The sequence below is a fragment of the Prinia subflava genome, chromosome 8, assembly GCF_021018805.1.
Source record: "Prinia subflava isolate CZ2003 ecotype Zambia chromosome 8, Cam_Psub_1.2, whole genome shotgun sequence".
Classification (NCBI taxonomy): Eukaryota; Metazoa; Chordata; class Aves; order Passeriformes; family Cisticolidae; genus Prinia; species Prinia subflava.
The window spans coordinates 11041312-11062905 of NC_086254.1; the positions used below are offsets into that span (position 1 = coordinate 11041312).

The 21594-nt window shown below is 46.1% G+C and overlaps 1 protein-coding gene and 1 long non-coding RNA gene across 4 annotated transcripts in view; one reads left to right on the forward strand and one right to left on the reverse strand.

The window, feature by feature from the left end:
- LOC134553383 (uncharacterized) overlaps nucleotides 1–21594 on the reverse strand; it is a 146690-nt gene that overhangs the window by 82604 nt on the left and 42492 nt on the right. The gene's annotated exons all lie outside the window — the stretch shown is intronic.
- Nucleotides 1598–21150, forward strand: WSCD1 (WSC domain containing 1). The gene is made up of 9 exons (XM_063402966.1): nucleotides 1598–2338; nucleotides 8215–8898; nucleotides 11629–11743; nucleotides 12219–12403; nucleotides 14997–15118; nucleotides 17085–17250; nucleotides 17749–17913; nucleotides 18590–18790; nucleotides 19814–21150. Exons 2-9 carry the CDS (start codon nucleotides 8478–8480, stop codon nucleotides 20164–20166), a joined length of 1728 nt encoding a protein of 575 aa, XP_063259036.1. The 5' UTR covers nucleotides 1598–2338; nucleotides 8215–8477; the 3' UTR covers nucleotides 20167–21150.

Consider the following 21594-nt stretch of genomic DNA (forward strand, 5'->3'; position numbering starts at 1 on the left):
GCCGGGCTGGCCGTGCCCCCGGATGGCAGCTGCGGCTGTATGACACAGCATCACCCAGCAGGGGACACAGAGCACCTCCTACCTCCACCACAAAATACTCCACCACGGAATTTCAGGAGAGGGGACTGCCATCCCTCCAGATACAACACTACCCTTCCTGTATTTTCTCGCTAATTTCCCCTAAATAGGGCTGGTTTAAGTCTTGAGTAGTGGCTTGACACTGCCATTTGCAGCCCTAACCCCTCAGCCAGGTAATCTTGTGGCAGCAGGACTCTTGCCCAAGGACTTAGTGGGTCTTGCAGTTCCCCACGTGGTATTTTGTACACAAAGTCCTGGAAACAAATTGGCATTAGAGAACGCTCAATGCAGCAGGGCACTTGTTTTATAAACCCCGGGAGTTTGTCTGTGCTTCACCTGTGTTTAGAAATCAAGGCAGAGCAGCTGTGAGACCCCCAAACATCAATGCTTGTTTTCACGTCAAATCTGTGCAAACAGCTCATATGTCAAAGTTGCAGCATTTCCCCGGGATGCTCCTCACACCGAGCAGGTCTCTCCCGTGCTCTGAGCATGCCAGGTGGCTGCAGACCCCACCAGCTGTCCCTCCTGCAGCAAAGGTGCTGAGTGGCTGTACCTGCACATACACCTCCACACATCTCTGCTGCCCCCACACACGCTGTGGGGCACATCAGCATAGCTTTACTCACTGAGAATGCTGACTGCATTTTCTGCCACTGCTTCACCTGGGCACAGTCTTGCAATTCTATTGATTTAGGCCCCAACCCAGCATATTTAAAAATGTCATTACATTTAACATTTGATTAATTTAATTTCAGTAAAACTAAATTAATTTCACAATTTTACACCCTTAAAACTGTACACTCACATGAAGGTTGGATGGGTTGCAATCTAACAGATGCACAACTTCTTATCATTGAGAATAGACCTCTACCCATCAGCATTTTAAAACTTGAATGTTAGACTGCTAAGCCTCAGGGTTTTCTGTTAATCAAAATTCACCAAATCACTCTAGGATTGCAGCACTATCAGTCCATCAGGTCCCAGAGAATATTTGTTACAAGAAAAAGCACTTCAGTTGTTCATGTTGAACTGAACAACCAGGCTCCTCTTCTCCAATGTCATGTAGAGATGGGAAAGCCCAGTGTCATTAGTGTCAGCATCCCATTGTGGGGTTCAGACCCCACTCATGGGGTGCACTGCATGGAGAGATGCACACACCTGCATCGCTCAAATCCATGAGACTGGTCAGAGCTTGAAGCACTCTGCAAAATACAGAGAGGAAAAAGGATCAGTCCCCACATGGCATCCCAATTCCCTCCCACATCCAAGAAACCTCCAAGTGCTGTTTTCTCATAGCCAGGCGGGTGGTGGGTCTGATGTTTCTGATCCACACTCCGGCACAGAGAGGAACGAAAGGTCCCATAACCACATTCTGTTTTGATTCCAAGAGAGGGATCTCCACAGGTTTCATTAAATATGTGCAGACCATAGTGTATTTCAAAACCCTAGGCAGGGGCAGCCAGCTCCCATTTAAATGCAGATGCTTTACGAATAACTATCAATTGCTCAATCTCCATGTGAAGCAGCAGCAGAATGGAGCTGGAACATGCAGGGAAGGTGGCAGCACAGGCACTCCTGAGGACACCAGCAACTGCCTTTCAGCTCTTACGTTTATAAATAATTTATTTCCAGCCACCTGTGCCCAGAATAACAATTTTCTGCCTGAAATCTCTAAGCTGGTGCCGGGAGGCCGTCAAGGACTCGCTTTCCCGGGACCCTCTCGACGTGTTGGGAAGGGGTCCTGGTCTCCAGAGGGGCAGCTCTGAAGGGATGTGCCCCTAGTGGGAAGAGGCACGAGATACAAACACGGAGCATCCGTTCAGCTGATCGCATTAGGGCTTCTCGCTGCTGCTGCCGCCACTCAGCTCTCTGCCGATGCAGCCATCCGTGCGTTTGGACAAACACTCAGGCAGAGGGAATGGGTAGGTCTGGAAACGTCGGCAGCTGCAGAAGGCTGCAGAGCTCTGCTGTGAAGCAGCCTTAGAGGAGAGGCTGTTTCCCCGGGCAGGGGAGCGTTATGAAACGCGAGCGCTCTGGCTGTGCTTGAGGATTTTGGCAGCGCAGCGCGGAGGCTGCTTCCATCCTGCCCGTTGGCGCAGGAGGCCATGGAGCGGCTCCCTCCCGCCGCCTCCCGCAGGGCGCAGGACCCCGGCGCCCCGGCCCGCTGAGCCGCAGGGACCCCGGCCAACAGCAGGGACTCCGGCGAGCCGCAGCGACCTCGGAGAGCCGCAGAGACCACTCGAGGGACTGGGCGGCAGCGGTGAGCGGGGCTCGGAGAGGCGCTGGGCGAGTTCAGGGGCAGCGGGAGGGAGCGGAGCGCCGCAGACCCGGGCACCGCACCGAGGGGTCCGCGCAGGATTACGGCTCTGCGCGCTGGAAGCGGGAGGCAGCGGAAGGATTAGTAGGGAAGGGCAGAGGGAGCAGGATTTATCAGCTTTTCAGATATGCATTACGGCCTTTTGTGATATTTCACTGGATTGTACAGGACTTTGTCCTGGCTACAACAGGGGTTCCTCAGCCGCAAAAGAAAGGGGAGGTTTTTCCTCTTTTTCGTACACCGTTCAGTATCTGCCTCTGCGAGCCGTGTGCCAGCTGGCCTGGGCATGAGCAATAACCGGACAACTTTTTGCAGAGGCTGAGATATCAGCATTCATTGCAGTCTCAATGACTGTTTGTTTTACTAAATCAATCCACAGCATCTAAATAAAGGGGCTTAGCGGCATTATTTACAAAGGCTGCAGGTTGCTCTCGAGATGCCCTTTCCCAAGCATCCACGGAACATTATACTTGAAAAGTCAGCAATGGATACTGCAAGTGTGTTTGTGTCACAGCCTAGCGAGGCAGGCTGGAATGCTCAGCTTCTCCCATCAGTTTCTGGAGCATCACTGTGCTGAACAAATAGACTAACAATGTTTAGGAGGTGAATGTTGCAGGAACTGAGATATTGGAGGGTTCATGAGAGACACTTTAAACCACCTATGATTCAGTTACAGAGCTGTGTGTTATTTTATTTCTAGTAGATTTCCTTGCACACAGGGAAAGATCTCATCTCATCCTATGGGCTAAGGCAAACATAAATATATGGCATATTTGTGACAACATTCTTGTGCAAAACTTTAGCCACAGACCACATAGGGGCTTTTGGAAATTGCAGATAGAGCATCATTTACTGGGCACTTGGAACTCTTAATATCTCAGAACGTACATCAGGCATGAATGTTTTATCATTAATAAAATACTTTTGAGATTTGGTAATAGTTTGCTGAAAGCTTTCAGTTTGTCAGAGAATGTTGACAGCAGACTGTATGTTACCTCTGAAGCACACATCCCTCTGTTTACAGAATGCACACACATGGGTGTGGATGCACATGTACACCTGATGTACACATATAACATATGTGGGTATGCATATGTCTGCATGCATCTCTTCCATACTGGCATGGAATCAGTCCTGCTGATTACTGCATTATGACTTGTGCTAGGTAAAAAGTGTGGGGTTAATGGAGAAATACCATGGTGTGATTTCTGCCCAAGCTGTCCCTGAGCACTTTCTAAGTCAGCATTCTCACAATAACCCTTGCTGGACCATCTGCCTCACGCAGGCTCTTCTACATTCCTCACCTTAGGCTCACCAACAACATTATTGTCTGGATTTACACCTATCTATGCTAAAAAATTAGTCTTAAAAAGTCAAATATCTGGTGAGAGAGCCACTGCGACAGGATTTGCATGAATTAGGACTGACCTCTCCAACCTCAGGCTGCAGCTCTGCTCTGTGACATTGCCTTTCCCTTCAAAGCTGAATTATCTGTCACTGTAAAATGCCTCCTGTATTGAATAAACAGGGTATAATGTATATATAAAATCTGTGTTACTTTCAACTTGAACTGATTTGACCAGTTAATGGACTATAGGATTTTTCTTTCTGCTAACTCCACGGAAAGATATTTTTTCTTATTTATCTTATTTATCTTATTTATCTTATTTATCTTATTTATCTTATTCTTATTTAACAGTTCAGTGTTATTTAAAGGTTTTAATACAATCTCACCATCCACGATAACTTTGCAATCTGATTACATCTTGTAGGAAGCCCTCATATAGCAGGCAATGGTAAACTCGCTGGAAAGCCCTCTCAAGCTGCAACACTTGTCACCACAGCATGGGGAGAAATTTGGGTGCTCCTACCTAATCTCCAGCTTGTTAGCAGACCTAACAGGGAGATGTGTGGGGTCAGCACAGACACATCGTCTAGCAAGGAAAACTTTGTAAGAAGTACTTGAAGTTTCTCAGAATAATTTTAGCTGTTGGAATAAAGGGAACAGCAAATGCTTGACAGGGTCCCAACATAAAATTTGTGGCTTCTTAAGAGTTTTACTTTCTATGTGCCACACAATATGATATTTGTCTTGACTTTCCAAAATGCCCTGAGAAAATGGCAGTGTGTATCCAAGGAAAAGGCAAGACAGAACCCTTCAGCTGAGGCCTGACTGCATTTGTCCTCAAAGGAAGCTGACAAAAAAAAGGAGAGACATGGAAGAGGGATGGATTTTTCTAAAAATAGTAATCATGAGTCCAATTCCCTTCAGTTTACAATAGGAAACATCATCTTGCTTCCTTGCCAACAACTCTGAATTTGCAAAATGCTGCTGGTCTTTATACAAGGACCAACTCTTGATGACCTGCAGGTGTCAATGCAGCACTGACCTGAGCTTCTGCACTGTGCACACATCAAGGGACAGTCCTCAGTTAAGCAACTCTTCACCTGCGAGTCTGGGGCTGTTTTTCAGTGTCTTTATCCTTTACCAGCACTCATGGCATCACTGGAAATATTCAGTCTTCCCTTAAAAATTCTGTAAATGCCCTTTCAGCTGGGACCGTAGAATTGCCAAGAACTTTATCATGTTTCTATTATTTCTCTCTACAAATACATTAATGCAGCTGCCTCTGTCACACTTTGCAAGTTCATTTTGGAAGCAAGATACTGACCTGTTTTTCCTTATAGCAACTTTTTTGGTGGCACGGGATCCTTTCTCTGCTGAAGTTCCAGCACCCTGTAGAACCGTGCTTCCCCTCACTATGCCCAAAGCTGATATTTTCCAGTGCTAATCACTGCCCTTTTCCCAGTGCAGTGTTATCCCTCTCACTGTCCTCTTCACCTAGAGGTCTCCTCTGCCATTTAACAGTTGTCACTGCCTATCATTTATCCATCATTGTCTTTTCAATTATAATTTTATGATTTTACTAACAACTTCCAATTCATATGGTCCTAAGCCCCCTTTGACTGTGAGAACTGATAAAACAGGGATAGAAGACTTGTTTTCTTCCATTTCACTTCATTCATTTTAGGTGAAACATGCATGAAAAAGAGAAATGCCACATTTTCTATTACCAGATACTAGTTCTTTCCTCCTTAGTCTTCCCTTTTAAGTATCATCATCAGAAGTGATGCACTTCAACTCTTTTAGGCATACTTTGGTGATATTGCAATATGCAGCTTATGGAAAAATCAAATGACAGTTTTTATGTCAGCAGCACTTTGCTATTTCCCCACTAAAAAGCAACATTTAATTTTTGAATTGCACATTTGCAGCAGTGGTTGCGGGCGGAGAGTCTGCTTATTTATTTAGTTGGATTTTACTACAATGTACTGTCATGGCAACTGCTCTAAGGGCGAGTGCATCTGGAGGTAATTCGTACACATCATGTTGAATGCAGCAAAATTGCCTTGTACCATTTGAACTTTTTCAACCACTAGGCAAGGGCAAAGTTACCCATTTGAGACTCTGAAGCAGTTTTCTCCTTACTAAACAAGAAAATACATAAACAAACTTGGCAGAACACTACAAGCAATACCAAACATTTCTTGATGTTTGGATGCAGAGCCTGGTGCACAGTTAAATTAGGTCCGATACCTTGGGTGTTTTCTCCAGTTCTGCTGATACACTGCAAGCTTTCCGTCCTGTTCACATGGAGGCAGAACATTATGCCCTGCCCACTTGCTGATTGGGCAGGCATTGGCCAGACTCTATTGTCCGATAGATTTCTATATCTGATAGATTTATCTAGCCTTACCTTGCTGATGGAGGGGGAAAATCTTAAACCTTTTGAGATTATGCGTGACTGCAGTCATCACCATCTCACTGCTGAGGGTTCGCAGCAGCTTCACAGGGCAGGGCTGCCTCGGGCAGCATGGAGTGCCCAGCACTGAGGCGTGTGGGCACCTGCCCTGCTGACCCAGCCTCACCTCGAGGTACTGCACAGAGCATGGGCATCCCCAGTCCGAATCTCAGGTGGCTGATACCTGCACACTGCTTGCTTTCAGATCACACAGCCTCCACTGGGAACAGCTCAAGTTTACAGTAGCCCCATGGCAGGAACAACTAGTGAATTAAATCCCACCTATGCTCATAGACAGTATTTCTTCACATGAATTAGTGCAGTAACAACCTGCAGGATCTAATTATGGCTAATTTTCCATTCATTTGTATCGGTACTTCTGACCCTTTTACTGCAGCTCTTGAGCACTCACAACATTGATCAGAGATTTTCAATAATTTAACTCTAAGGGTCAGCTCTTTAGCTGGTGTAAATCAATGCGTTTTCTTTGGCTTTGGAGCTGATCCGAAGGGAGGTGTGTAACTTCTACTGTAGAGAGAGCAGTCAGAATTCACTGAAGATGCTATGGCCTGGCAGTGCTTCACACCTGCTCATGCTCACCAGCCCTTGGAGAAGGAGTAGCAATCAGCACATTGAATACTTTTGGATTGAATATTACTCAGTCCTCTACAATTAAAATAAGCATACATGTACTTTAAAAAAAATACCATTAATAAAAGTGCCTAAAAGAGGTCTTCAGGGTCACCTGAATTGTAAGATTAGAGACAGAGACTCCTGGCTTGTGATAGCCTCATTTAGGAATTGAGGCTAAAAGGTCACACAAAAGGAATCCAGGCTCCATTGACAAAAGATTTAATTGCATCTTAATTTATTTTTGTCCTAGAAGTTTTGGATCTTTGGTTTGGTTGCTATTTAAGACAGAAAGAATTTGCACAACCAAATGAAAAAGGTAATGGATGGAGAGTTAATTGGTAACATATATTTAATAAAGCAGCATAAGTGAACATCCACAAAACTTTAAATCAACTACTGAAACAAGGAACAGTGAGCAGATGTTCGTTGCCAGGACTGCGGATTTCAGGAGTGTGCCCCAACTGCAAGCTAAGCAAAAGCCATAATATTTTCTTTTCTGGAAAACATTGCATCTTTTCTCAACACTTGCCTTGCTCCACAGAGAAAAGATAGACTGGGAAAACAGGAACTTATGGGGACACGCCAGCTTTTATTTGCCATGGGAGGTTAAAGGTTCCCTAGAGCACAAAGGAGCTTTTCTTGCCCAGACAATCCCATTGTGGCACACATCACTAGAACTAAATCTGCAAAGCTCAGCAGCAGTCAAGAGCGATCTGCTGAACTTGAGCTGAAATTTTTTCAAATATTCACTAGTTTTACTCCACATGCATCCCCACATCAATAGTTGGCAATTTAAATCCACTAAAAAAAAAAGCAGAATCTCTGGTTTCTGTTAAAGCAACACACAGAATCTCCAAATATCCTTCCAGCATAAAGCCCAACTTCTTTGTGCTGCAGAGATTAATAATTATCTATTATCTATTGTGAGTTGATGCAATTTCTTTTTTCCTCCCACACACCCACTCTTCTGTTTCCCTCTGATCTGCATTTGTAGCTGAGCTACTGTTTAGCTGAAAGGAAGGAATTTGGTAATACCTCCCTAAAAAGATGCCTGTTCATCCAGTGACAAAGGATGGAGATGCTGGCTATTGACAAAAGAAAATAAAGAACTTATTTTCCAAACATCCCAAGAGAAAAAACCTCATCATTAAGATATTTCTTGTGCATTACAAGTTAAAAGAAAGAAAAGAAAAAAGTCTGAAGATCTGAAACTCGCTTGAGCTCAATCAATGAATCTCATTGGACTGTAGTCCTTAACTATAAAAATAATTATAAACAACAGATGGAGAAATGCTCAGATAAAGCCAAAAGGGGGAAAGTCACCCTGATGGTGGATGCTTTCAATTTGGATGTGAACCAGCCTTACTCCCCTTGTTCTTTCAGGTTCCAGCATTGGCTGTTTGGCAGCTCAGCAGGACACAATGAAGGTATCACCCCAGGAGCCCACGGAGCCCCTGGGCCACCCAGGCGCCTGAGGCTGGCAGCAGTGCCACACCAGGCTGGTCTCTGCAGCTGGCTGGGAAGAAGATTTTCTTCAGGAGAAGGCACTGATGTGATGGGCTGAACTTATGGAAGGAATGAGTGTCTGGCCAGGCGGAGATTCGGAGGCTGGTTGGGAAGCGTGAAGGGCCAGTTTCAGTAAGGGCATGGCCAAAGCTTTCTTCAGACTACAGAAGTTTCTTCGTCGGACCCAGTTTCTGCTCTTTTTCCTCACAGCAGCTTACCTGATGGCTGGCAGCCTCTTGCTACTGCAGCGGACCCGCTTGGTTATCCAGCAAGGTTCACGTGGGACCCCCACTAACCAGGCCCTGCCGGTGCCAGAGGAGATGAGCAGGGTTGGGCTCCTTGACCCCAGGACCCTGCAGAGCCCCGGCCCCAGGCTGCTGGTGCGCATGGATGCGCTGCAGGAGCCAGCCCTGGACCAGCGGCACAGCCCGCACTGGCTCACGTCCCGCAACTTGGAGCTCAGGCAGCTGAGGAGAAGGTGGTTTCACAGGTTCACCAGCGACCAGGAGCCCCTGCAGACAGCAGGATTTAAAGCAATGAAGCACACTGCTGAGCACAAAGGTAAGGGATGGACCCATTTTCTGGCACACACATAGACTGTGCTTTGCTGATCCCAAGCAGACATAGGCGAGCATCATATGCCCCTGCAGGTCTGCCTTCCTCCTCGCTCATCACCACTTTCAAAACAGTTCTTAGGCATATGCACAGGCCAAAGTACAAAGGATCCATGCTGGGTGACTGCTGTGCCCTCACTGCAGCAGCAAAGTATCAGTTTGCAATCTTTGATGTTTTGCCTTTTAGAAGAACTATCTGTTCTTTGAGACGTTTCTCTGATAATAAAACAAGAATGGGATCTGGATGACTAGACACCACATTTTGAAACTGCTTTTTGTTTGAATAAATTTGCCCAAAGTCCCACAAAATGGGTGCCACATCATGCTGCTTACTGAAGGAATCGTCAGAATGAGAATGAGAAGGCAATAGTGGTGGGAGATGAGTCATACATTGTGAGTCAGGCAAACTGAACTGCTGGAGTTACCTGAAGCTCCAAGCTGGAGCTGCTCCAAGGATGTTTCAGAACACCCTGTTGGTGGCAGGTTTTGGTGGCAGAGGAGAGACTGAGAGCTGTTCAGCCAGGGCCTTGCTGAAGTTTTAACTACTGATGAAAGGGGTCAGAATGACTTTATTTGTACATCTCACGATACTGAACTGTAGATTCAAATATGCATCATTTGAATATCTGATTGAACATGACGGGACATTATTAATAACAATATTGTTAATAACTATTGGAATGCCTTTGAAGGTAATTAATTAAAACTTAACTACCTACATAGAGCATGTTATCTTCTCCAATTCACTTCTAGTAAACTTAGAGACTTGTTATTTCATTATGGATCCCTTTCAAGACCTAATGAACTCCTCCGTGCTTATAATGCTTAATAAAGTTTCAGTGATGTCCTGTGGCTCCTGCTTAGTAGAGCAGTGTTGCCTGACCATGGAGGCTGGGCTCCCTCATGGGTGCCATCCTAATAAGGCTGTGGGTCTGAGGTAGTACAGCTCTGCCCCTGCTTGCCCGGTGGCTGCTAGCCAGCCCTTTGAAGGCTTCCCCAGGCAGACTCTTAACCCAAGCCACCAACAATGGCATGGCCCCAGCCTGTTGTGAACATCCCAGCTCACTTTGCCTCACTCTGTCTCCACCCAGGAGCACACAGCCTTTGGCAAAAAAATCCAAGTTCTTTTTTGTTCTGCGCTAGGCTACCTCAGCTGCTGACATTACAAGTGGCTCAGAGTAGGGATCACACTTTTCCTAAAGGAGACTGATTGGCAAATACTGTTAGTATAACAATGAGAGTTTTCTATTCCGATTACTCCCAGCAGATGGAATTTCCAGTTCCCCTGGCCTGGTTCTGCCATTGAATGGGATGCAGAGGTGACAGGGACTGTATCACTGACATGACATGCTACTCTGAGACCATGGAATCTCCATGACTCCTTCATGGGAGGATGTGAATGAGAAACTGGAGGGACATGGGGAGGAGGGCAGATGGTGGCTGGCCTGCCCAGGACCCCCTCTCAGGCTCTTTGGCCCAGCATCCTCAGTTTTCTGCTGCTACAGGTTTGAGTCGAAGTACTCAAATCAAAAGTCTCCAGTAAAATGTGGAGCTTATTTGTTGCAGGTGCCTGACTACCACCTTGTTAATGGTGTGCTGGGTGTGTGTTTCTAATTATGTGTTGGCAAATTACCTTGTGCAGGTTTTTGAATCTACTGTTGTGTTTGTAATATTTAAAAGTTTGATTTGTTATTCCTGGCTCCAAAATCCCTGATGGAGCAACTCAAACTTCCTTTTTCTTGTGGATTAGTTAATAAAATATTTTTTAGTTTCATTTTTCACTTTATATTCTTTTCCTATGCACAGCTTACATTATTTAATTTCCCTGTGTTATCATCTAAGTGTTCCTATTTCTAAAATCAAATTTCCTTTCTTCCTTCATATTTTGATGATAAAATGTACTTATAGACACACAATTGCTGTATAATAGTGGGACTCCACATCATCATTCCAATTGTATATTAAATAATGGGCTGGATTTTTACAGTATTTTGTTCATGACAACAAAAATTAGGCAGAGTACTGAATGCAGTCTAAAAGAAACATTTATCCTTCCTATGCTAAGTAAAGCAAGACATATTTGAAGAGACTCCTTTGCACCAGAGAGGAGATAGCTCCATGTGATAGCTACATTGTGCTGCCTAGTTAAAAGTGAATTTATCTTTCCATTATAGCTTTAATGTAACCCTCTATATCCAAAGAAAATTGATTTTCTTAATATTTCTCTTGCACCATCTCATTATCAACTAGAGATTTTAAAGAACACTTGGGAGAAGTCCAACAGGATTTCTGGAAGTTGTTAGCATTTTGAAGGCTACATTCTCCTGTACTTTAGAGAAGTGCCATGTTTTGTCACCCGAAGGAGGGAGTAGAGCAGACAGCAGCTGCATGCAGGAGCTGCAGTCCTGGGTGGGTCATACACTGAGTATGCAACAGCAGGTCTGCTGAAAGGAACTTGGGGAAGGGTAATTCTCATTTCCTTTTTGCCCTTTTCCATGAGACAGTGGCACTGACCCCTTAGCAAGGTTCACTAGCAATGGAGAGGTCTGCAGAGGGTGTGGGACCCCAGACAGGTCGGGACAGCCCTGCTCGCAGTGTGAGGCTCTGGATAAGCCTGGGATGGGATTTTCCCTTCCCTCCATATGCATTGCCTAACCCTGGTCTTGCATGCACACAGGCACCTACATGGGCTGCTTCACTCACGATTCGAGGGAGAGGACACTGAAGGGAGCTGTCTTTTATGATTTAAGAAAAATGACAGTAGCTCACTGTCAGGAAGCTTGTGCTGAGAGGTGAGTGGTACTTTTTCACTGCAAGTTTTCTCTTTTCTGACAATAAGTGGAACTGAGTTTGAAATGGGAAAAGCATTCCTATATTAAACATACAGCATCTATGAAAACAGTGATTATCTCCTACCTTCAGGCACAACATAGCTCTGCTTCTCCACTTGAAGCAGACTGCTGCACTGCTGCCTATTCTCTATGGCACCATGACTATTTACATTATATTCTCTATTGTCCTGGACAAAAAAAATATCGTTTGGTTAAATAGTCTTTGTAAGATATCTATCTATCAAAAGATGTCTTGTTGAGGGGCTGCCCCTGCTGAGGAGGCCATGCTGTCTCCAGGACGGACTCAGCTCCACAGCAAGGCAACAAGAGCATAGGCTGTATGCAGGGACATGGGGACGGGTTCCTCCCTTCCTCAGGTACAAACTGGGGAGCAGACAGACTCCTCTGTGACAGCAGCTAGTATTTCTCCTTGCAGGGCTTACAGCTACGCGGGCCTGGCATACGGAGCAGAGTGCTACTGTGGGAACACGCTGCCAGCTGCTGCTGCCAAGCCCGAGGAGTGCAACATCGAGTGCAAGGGCAAGAAGGGCTCTGTGTGCGGAGGGGTGAACCGCCTCTCGGTCTACAGCGTGGAGGAGCTGCGGGCAGGAGCCAGGAGAAGTAAGTGGGCGTGCCACCAGACAGGGGAGGCCACGAGGGACAGATGTCACGGCCCGGCTGCACACAGGGGCTGTCCCTGCTGCTTGTCTTCCTCCGTTTGTCACCAGAGTTTGAAGCAGCAAAGGACAAAGGTGCCTGAAAGGCACAATGTCCCTTTGCTGCTGGTCTGATCCCTGGCTTCTCTCCAGAATAGCAGTGCTGCTCACCACCCCAGAGCAGGGACATGTGCCTGGCGTGCTGCCTTGGGGCTGCCACAGAGGAGGTTCCTGTCACCAGGGAGGAAACAACACAGTGTAGAGTGACTGCAACAGAAGCACAATTTCAGCTGAAAAAAACACTCCCTTTGGTAACTGTTGAAGGGGTACAAACTGAAGTGTGTTTAAGAAATAGTCTTGGAAGAGGTGCCCTGTAACAGGAGGGCAGAAAATCACTCATATCAAGGCCACTCTACGCTCACGTGATCCTAAACAAAATGAGTGACCTGTGTCTGTGAGGAATAAGTGGAGGCCAGAAAGAGCCACATCAGTCTCTTTCCAGAGGGAAGTGAGACCTGAGTTTTGCTTTTCCATGGAGTTCTGTTCCAGCAGCAGTTGGGAATTTCGTTCCATCTTTAGATGGCAACACACTCTACCCATCATTCAGTTAGTTGCCATGGGCGACTCATTGAATAAACTTTTAGACAAACACAAAGCACATAACAGATCCAAACAGCTGATCACTTTGCAATTGGCAAGCTCACAAGACCTTATGGATGTTATTTGCTGAGAAGAAGCACCAATACCTTAGGCTGTGCCAGTATTGATAGGACTTCATTTCTACTTAAAGACAAGTCAAGGTTTGTACAATAATCCAACCAGCTACATATAAATTATATATCAAAGGTACATAGACCTAAATTGCCAGTGTCAGGCTGACAAGCATGTTGGCAGGTTTCCCAGGACATGCATCACTGTTTGAACCTCCAGTATGAAATATATATACACACTCCTCAGGAAAAGACAGCATTTAATTTTTTTTAAGTATTAATGAATTACTCCTCAAATTAGTCTAGCCTGAAGCTAGAGTTGTAATTTTCTTGCCCTCAGTTACACCTGATAGTTGTTTGAAGAATCCCCCTGACACAAGTCAGCTGATGGGCCAGTAGAAGTATTAATCACAATGAACAAGTATGTTAGAAAGTAACTCTGAGACTGTAAAGGCCCCCATGATTTACGCTGTGTACTGTAGAGCACAGACCTCACCTAAGTCTTTTACATGGAGCAGATTCAGTGACATCTCCACTTAAACCTTCCCAGGCAAGGCTTGCTATCTTCCCTCTCTGTCCCTGCCCTCCCTGCCCTGCCATGGCTCCCTGGACACCCTGACTCGTGCTCCCATGTCACGGTAAGGAATCCAGAGTTCACAGCTGTCGCAGCCAGGGGTGGCTGTGGCATGGAGTCTTGCATGCCTCAGGGTGTTCTTCCCCCAAAAGAAAGTGGGCAGACCACACAGACCCGGCCGCTTCCAGTGTAATCCATGGGTTCTCCGTGCATCCTGCTCCCTCCCGATGCCGCTGCAGGCAGGTCAAGCTTTCTTCCTGACTGCTGAGAAAACTCTAAACATGTTTGTAAACATTTTGTTTCAGTAATTAAATATCAGTGTGAGATTTAGTAGAAGATCTTTCAAGAACATTCTAAGAAGTCCAAACACTCCTTTTATTCTTTGGTGCCATGCTCAAAGGGACGTAGATGGACTCCTGTTCATTTCAGCTTGGGTGGAGTCATCCCAGAGATCCAGCTCTGCTTCTAGTAAATGGTTCGAACAGTTACAAGAACAAAATTTAAGCAGCTTCTTCTTAGATTGCTCTAGGCTCTTGTTAGGGAGACTTGCTAGAGCTTTTCTGCCAAGAAATTCAGGCAGAGCCATTTTTTTTTTCTTCACTGCACTGTCTCTCCTATATTTCAACTCACTTCCCACATCAGTTCTGGCAATACTATTCAAGGGAGCAACTGCAACAGTGCCAAGCCCTGTGGTGTTTCTACAGAAGCAGGTGAAATCAGAGGCTGCTGCTGAAGACACAGTGGAAACTGATCTTCCTGAGCAGCTGAGAAGAGCCCAGTTTAGAGTCTGAAAGGTTGCAGCAAACTCCTTTGGCCTGAAAAGGCATAGGAGCAGAGGGGCAGCTGAAGAGGAAGGTGGGTCCAATGAGGGGGTTTTCAGGAGTCATTTACATTCCTTTCCTTTTCTGACGAAGAAGCTTTGTATATTTTTATCAGGGCTTTTAACTCACTGAGGGGAAAGCAGGTCTTCAGAGGAAACTGGGACCTGCAGACAATAGCAATGCCCTCCGCTGGTGGAATTTAACTCAAACTCGGTGCTGTACCGCTGCTTCCCGTGGTTTGTACAAAGATAAAGACATGTGCTCCTTTCAATACCACACGATTTGGAACACGTTCTTCTTGAGTATATTATAGTTTCTCTTATTTCTGCAGCCTTTGCAATATAAAATTAATTTTATTATTTTTGCCTTCTGAACCTAATATTATTCTTTGTGAAAGAGGCAGGATACTATGGACATAGTTTTCTTAAAGAAACCTATTTCATATCCCCACAGGGAGGAATGTTATCTATCGAGGATGTTTTAGAGCTCCAGAAAATTTAACAGACACCTTTCCAGCCTCTTTGATACAGCCCAATTTGACGGTGGAGATGTGCTCTGAATTTTGCTCCAAGAAAGTAAGAACTGTTCTTATTTCACATAGTTTCTTTTATTGTTATTTGAAATTCTAACCTACTGAGGGAAGGGCAGAGATTAGTGCCTTAGAGCTTTGAATTTGTAAATGAGTTTATAAAGGACAAAACTCTTCAGAGTAAATACCCAGTGATGCATCTGGTCCAACTACTGGAGTGGGAATGGTGGGAGGGAAAGTCATCAGACTGGTGCCACTAGACACGATACACAGGCAAGCTGCTCTAAGTGATGAGTATTGACCACGAGGAAATCAATACCATTTCCGTGTCACATTCCAATCAAGCCCTGAGCCACATCTGACCCCGGGGGAGATGGCTGCAGCTCATGGAGAGACATGCTGCCAGAGGGTGGATGTGGGCTGCCAGCATCCAAAACGTGGCTCTAGTGCCCTCCAAGGGAGCCAGCTCCACTCAGAGAGCCATGCACAGGGCATGGGCAGGGCACCCTCTGCTTTAGTGGCTGTTGGTTCCCTTCCCTGCCTCCCCACTCCAATGGGGCTGGTTTTTTCTACACAGGGTTCACTGTATGGTCAGATTTTGCCTGCAGCCACATTCAGCCTCATGCACTAAACTCAACATTCAATTTTGTTTTGCAGCATCACAGAATTGATTAAAACTATTAACTGGCTGATTACAGTGCTTTGACCAGGACCCATGGCCTCAGCACAATGTCCTCTCCCATGGAATAAGCAAATGGCCTCAAGTTGCACCAGGGGTATTTTAGATTGGATATTAGGAAAATTTTGAGATTTCCCATGCAAAGCCCACTCTCATTCATGTGCTGCCCAAGCCGTGGGAAAGTTGTGCAGGTGAGGTCCTGTCCACCCAGCCTGCCCTGGGGACAGACACTGCACCACTGGTAGCCTGCACTGACCACCTTCTGAAGATGCAGGAGTACAGAGGAGCAGCTATTTTTGTTGCCTCATAGAATCCAGCCTTCCAGAAAACTTCATCACTTGCAGGGGCCACTTGGCATGAGGTACAAGGAACATTTTTACCCTAAGCTGTGTTTGAAGGCAGGGAAACTTACTAATTTCTCAAACTGAGAAATGCTGCTTCATTGTAAAGGAAAAATTTCTGTTTACATGCAAACCCAGAACTGTTTTGCCCTTGGATCAAATCTGTAAATAGTTTTTGACAATGTCATATCTCATTCGCTAAGTAAATGTTGGCTGTTGGGCACACACAGCACACGTGTTGCATTTGACTCCTTATCAGAGGATGAATGCATGGGAAAGAGCAAGAGATAAGCTGCTCAGCAGTCTTGTCACATGCTCCCAGACTCCAAAAGACTTTTTAAAGGCAAAAAGTGTTGATGTGGAATAGATGGACTGGAACGTTCTACACTCGAATACTCCCTGAACTTCCTTCAGCCTTCTGCCCGCCCACACAGCCCAGTGCCACCAAGAGAGCCAATGGGGGACTCCAAAGCAACCCAAATCTTTCTTGTAAACAGTAGAAAATCTGAATTTCAGGGCCAGTAAGCAACTGCTAATTTCTTTGGTAAATATTTAGCACATTTCCCTCAAACTTGTTTTAATTCTTACCACTGTTAGCCCAGCAGCTGGGGCTACCGTCCCACCACTACACAGTTTTGTAGCCTGTTACCCTTCTTGGGTTAGACTGGTACACCAAAACCTGAATTACCCTGCATCATATCCATTAAAAAACACTTCTTACAGACAAGAACCTTCCTTAGGAATTTCTTCATTACAAACAACACTAACTATAACTTCCTCATGATTGCATGCCTCAGTAGGTTTCCTATCTAGAAGCAAGGTAACACAAATATGAAGAAGCAACAGGAAAGTAGCACGAGCTTTAGAATGACACTGCTTTGATCTTGACAGTGGCCTCTTGAAGACTTATTTTCTTTGCATGGCAGCAGCATTCCCTGCAGGCTGTTGATGCCATGGCATTTACACCCCGCTCTGTTTTCCCTCTTTTGCAGGAGTTCCCGTTGGCAGTGATCCGAGGGCAGGAATGCTACTGTGGATACCCCACCGGGCGGTTCTCGCTGCGCGAGGGCTCGGACGGGCTGCGCTGCAGCGGGACCCGCAACAGCAGCAGCGCTGCTGGGGGAGAGCACTGCCTGGTCTATCAGACACCTGTGCAAGGTACAAGCTCCAGCCTTGCTGTGCCAGGGCCACTGCTGCTGGAAACAGCCCCTGTGCCCCTTCTGCAGTGGGTAAAAGTGATCCCATTTACAGCAGTCTGAACCACAGTAGTGGGTATCACCATACGGGCAGGAATTTAGAAAACAGTCTTTCTCTAAATTCCCCCCTTGCAATCATGCTCATGAAGATGCATCCTTCCATTCTCTCATTATGTAACACCTTTAAGACAAATTGCTGCCAAGTACAATAGTTTGTTGCAGCATTATCAAAAAAGCATTGCCTTACACAAAACTATCAAAAACCTCTTTGAGGATAATCTCTTTGGCCTCATACAGCTGAATTAATTTTAGGAAATAGATGACTCACAACCAGACCAAATTGATATCCTATATTTTTAAGAGAGAAAAGGAGGAAGCAATAAACTCTGTAATCAAGAGCTGTCAGTAGAATCATTAAAAAGCCATGGTGCTAACAATGAAATATCTTCTCTACTCACAGACACCCGCTGCACGGACAGGAAATTCTTAACCACCAAATCCAAAGTGTTTGTTGCTTTGTCAAGCTTTCCTGGGGCTGGGAATACGTGGGCACGCCATCTGATAGAGCATGCCACAGGATACTACACAGGAAGTTATTACTTCGATGGAGCTCTCTACAACAAAGGTACCGGGGCCCAAGAGATGGTTCAAAGGCAGCCCTTCCAAAGCACACAACTTTACTTATTGCTCTGTCATCCTTTTGCTTGAGCCAGCAATGGCTGTCACTGTCAGCATGTTCAGTACAATTCGGTCCATGCCTGGACTGAGCAGACTCCCGCAGCGCAGACGGCAGCAGGGACAGCTCCAGCAGCTCACTGCTCTGACAGAGCAGCTGCCCTCACAGACAACAGCCAGCCTCTCCATTTACAAATGTGCACATTGCTTGCACTGGTGTCCTGTGCACACTCACATGTGTAGCTCCCACCTGGCAGGCTGATCCAAAAGACCAGTTCCTTAAACACTGTGGGTAAGACCCTTCAGTAAACACCTAGGTTAAATTTTCAAATGTTAATAATTACCAAAGGAGAACAGTATCCTGAGGCAGCAGAAGTTCAGCAAGCACCAAGCTCTGGCCCTGTGAAAAGCTGCCTTATTGCAGTGAGGGGCTAGGGATGCCTCCCCCAGCAGAGGGAAAGCCAGGCTGCCAGCACGTGTCCAGCATGGTGGCTGGGGTTCCAGCCATGGTCTAGCTGACTGGTACTGTCACACCAGCTTTACACCACTGTAGGGAATGATTCAGTGGGAACAGACACAGACATATAAACAGGAAAAAAAGCCAACAATCTTGTCTTGTAAAACAGGTTTTAAAGGAGAAAAAGACCACTGGAGAAGTAGAAGGACCATCTGTGTGAAAACGCATGAAAGTGGCAAGACTGAGATTGAAATGTTTGACTCGGCAATCCTGTTGATAAGGAACCCATACAAATCACTGATGGCAGAGTTCAACAGAAAATACGCTGGGCACCTGGGCTATGCCACCGACCGCAACTGGAAGAGCAAAGGTGAGCATTACCCCAACACAGGCTTGAAACCCATCTCCTCAGTCTGCTGGGAAGGGGGGACACACTAGAACCTGAGTAAGCACTGCAAACAAATTCAGTAGGACTTGAGTCCTGCTGCAGCTGAGATCAGTCCCGAAACCTCTGACACCGGCACAGGGGGAGCGGTTGTGGTCTTGCTGTATGTCCCCCCACCCCGAGGGGAGGGGATTGTACCACCACCGCCAGAGACACACAGGAGCCTCACTGCCACTGCACTGTTGGGAATAGAAAACGTGCCTATGTACAATGCTCCTGTGCACAGCCCATTTGCTAGGCTGAGGTGAAGAAAATTTGCCCCTGCAGCATGTAATAACCATGAAAGATCGAACTTAAGATTTGGAGGATCCAATGGAGCATGACATTTCATGAAGGATATTTTACAGCATTGCACAGGTGCTACTGCACTGCAGAAAAATAGGATAATAGCAATAAATGGACCTGAAATCCAGGGTCCCCCAAACACATGAAAAGACTTCCAAACCTGCCTGCCACACTTCGCGTGTTTGACTGGTGAGCTGGCTGGTGACTGCAATTTCCCCACTGGATACACTGCTGCATTCAGACTCTGCAGCAGAGAAGCCATTTGGCTTCCATTTCTCCTTGTACAGCATTAGAGCTGTGGCTTGGCAGAGGGCTGGGGGGAGAAGTGTCCTGTGTCACAGCACATTTCTTTCCCAAGCTGATGTATCACCTTTCATCAGTCACAACTCAAGACCTATTCATCAAAAGCTGACAAAATAAGCCCCAGAAAAAAGAAAAAGTCTGCTGGGAATAGCTTTCCCATACTGCAAACTTACATTTCAGCCACAAATGCTCTTTGTCCAGCCCAAAAGCTTTCACTAGGACTATCTTGACTTTAGGAAATTAAATTATCAAAGAGAGCAAATAGAGATCAAGACATCATTAATGTCTAAGGCAAAGAAAAATTGCTTACATGCAGCATGGCTAACATTGTCTCATTTTCCTGGTTTCCTGGTCATCCAGAGTGGCCGGATTTTGTGAAGAGTTATGCCTCCTGGTGGGCCTCCCATGTCCTGGAGTGGCTGAAGTATGGGAAGCGCCTGCTCGTTGTCCATTATGAGGACCTGAAGCAGAGCCTCATCCCCAAGCTGAAGGAGATGGTGGAGTTTCTGAATGTGACAGTGACAGAGGACCGGCTGCTCTGCGTGGAGAACAACAGGGACGGGAATTTCAAGCGGTCTGGTGCTAAGCAAAAGAATTTTGAGCCATTCACCCAGGAAATGAAAGATCTTATCAACAGATACATCCTGACAGTGGATGAAGCCCTAAGAGGAAGAAACTTCTCAGGGTTGCCTAGGGAATATGTGCCAAGATGATAGGCTGGTATCACACTGCTGTGGCTAAAAATGGTTTTTTCTTAAACAAGCAAACAAACAAACAAACAAACAAAAAACCAGAAAAAAACAGAAAAAAAAAAACCACAAACAAACAAACGAGATGAAAAGGAAAAAAAAAAATCAGACCTCTTTAGTAGTTCTGGCAAAGATACTTGTGGAGGCTGCAGAGCAGTGCAGCAGTTGGGAACGCCTGGGTTTTGTCAGCCCCAAACAGCCCCAAACCTGGCTCCAGGGGCATGGAGGAGACCCCAGAGGGGTGGCAGAAAAGGGAATGCCACCTGTGCTATGTTTCTGCACCTCCATCTCTTCACCTGGAGAGTCACAGTGGGTCTGGGGGGTCACCACGGCCAAATGTCATCACAGTCAGTGCTCTTGGTTCTAGAAATGGCCATGGTGAGGCCAGACTGATGTCAGCTGGGAACACCTGGAGAATAGGGGCAAAGGGGTGAAGCCAAATCCTTCTGGCCCCAGCAGGGGTAGGATCACACCTCCTACCTCACCCCTGAATCCCTGGAGGAACTCCAAGGCAGTCCAACCTGGAAAACCATGGATACTTAGAGCTGCCCTCTGAAGCTCCCTCCAGCAGCCATGCAGGTTTGATTTTTAACTCCTGCAGTCATCTGAAACTTGTCTGACCCTGCAGGGAGCCCATGTGCAGTGCGGAGAGAACAGGGGCACACGGGGCTGTCAGTGCAGCTGCCCCCATGATCCTGGGCCACTGGGAAGCTTGGAGGTGGTTAAACCCTGTGGCCAAAGGGGCTGCCCTGCTGCAAGATGCTTCTGTTCAGTGAAATAAAGGATTTCTTAAAATTTGAGTGAAAATACTAATTTTAATTAAAACAAGTTTATATAAAGGGAGCTGAACTTTCTCTACTTGTGTACCATTGGTGCTTTAAAAACAATGCAGGACATGGAGTACACTTCAACCTGAATCTCTTCCTGTTTACACCCCACACATGGCTCATCCCTGTGCCACTGCCTGGTATGGGGCTTGTTGTGGGGCTGCCACATCCCTATCCCCAATACTCAGTGCCTTCCCTGGCAGTAAGGGTCTCAAGAGCCACAAAGGCATGAGGGATTGTGGTGGACCGAGCTGGTTAACAAGGAAAACAGATTTTTTTTTTTGTTTATGTAAGGGGTACAGCTTAAAAAAACCCATTTAGTTTGGGTGCTGTGAGCCCGAATAAAGACAAATGGTAAGACTCTGTGGTGCCTGCACAGAGTGGTACAGCCCTCCCTGGGACACCACAAAGCCTCCTATGCAGGAACACAGCTCACATAGACATGGACACCAATAAAAAACCCCAAATAATATTATGCCGGTACCAAACACCGCAGATAGTACAGAAACTCCCAGGTACAGAAACATTCCCATAAAGCAGATAAATAAGAATTCTACAAAAGAGG

Bases quoted from the DNA above. Each gene is read 5' to 3' on its own strand.
- WSCD1 (XM_063402966.1), top strand. From the start codon at position 8,478: ATGGCCAAAGCTTTCTTCAGACTACAGAAGTTTCTTCGTCGGACCCAG. The intron at 12,404-14,996 runs GTAAGTGGGCGT...ATATCCCCACAG, and splicing joins GCGGGCAGGAGCCAGGAGAA to GGAGGAATGTTATCTATCGA. The intron at 17,914-18,589 runs GTACCGGGGCCC...CTTGTAAAACAG, and splicing joins TGGAGCTCTCTACAACAAAG to GTTTTAAAGGAGAAAAAGAC.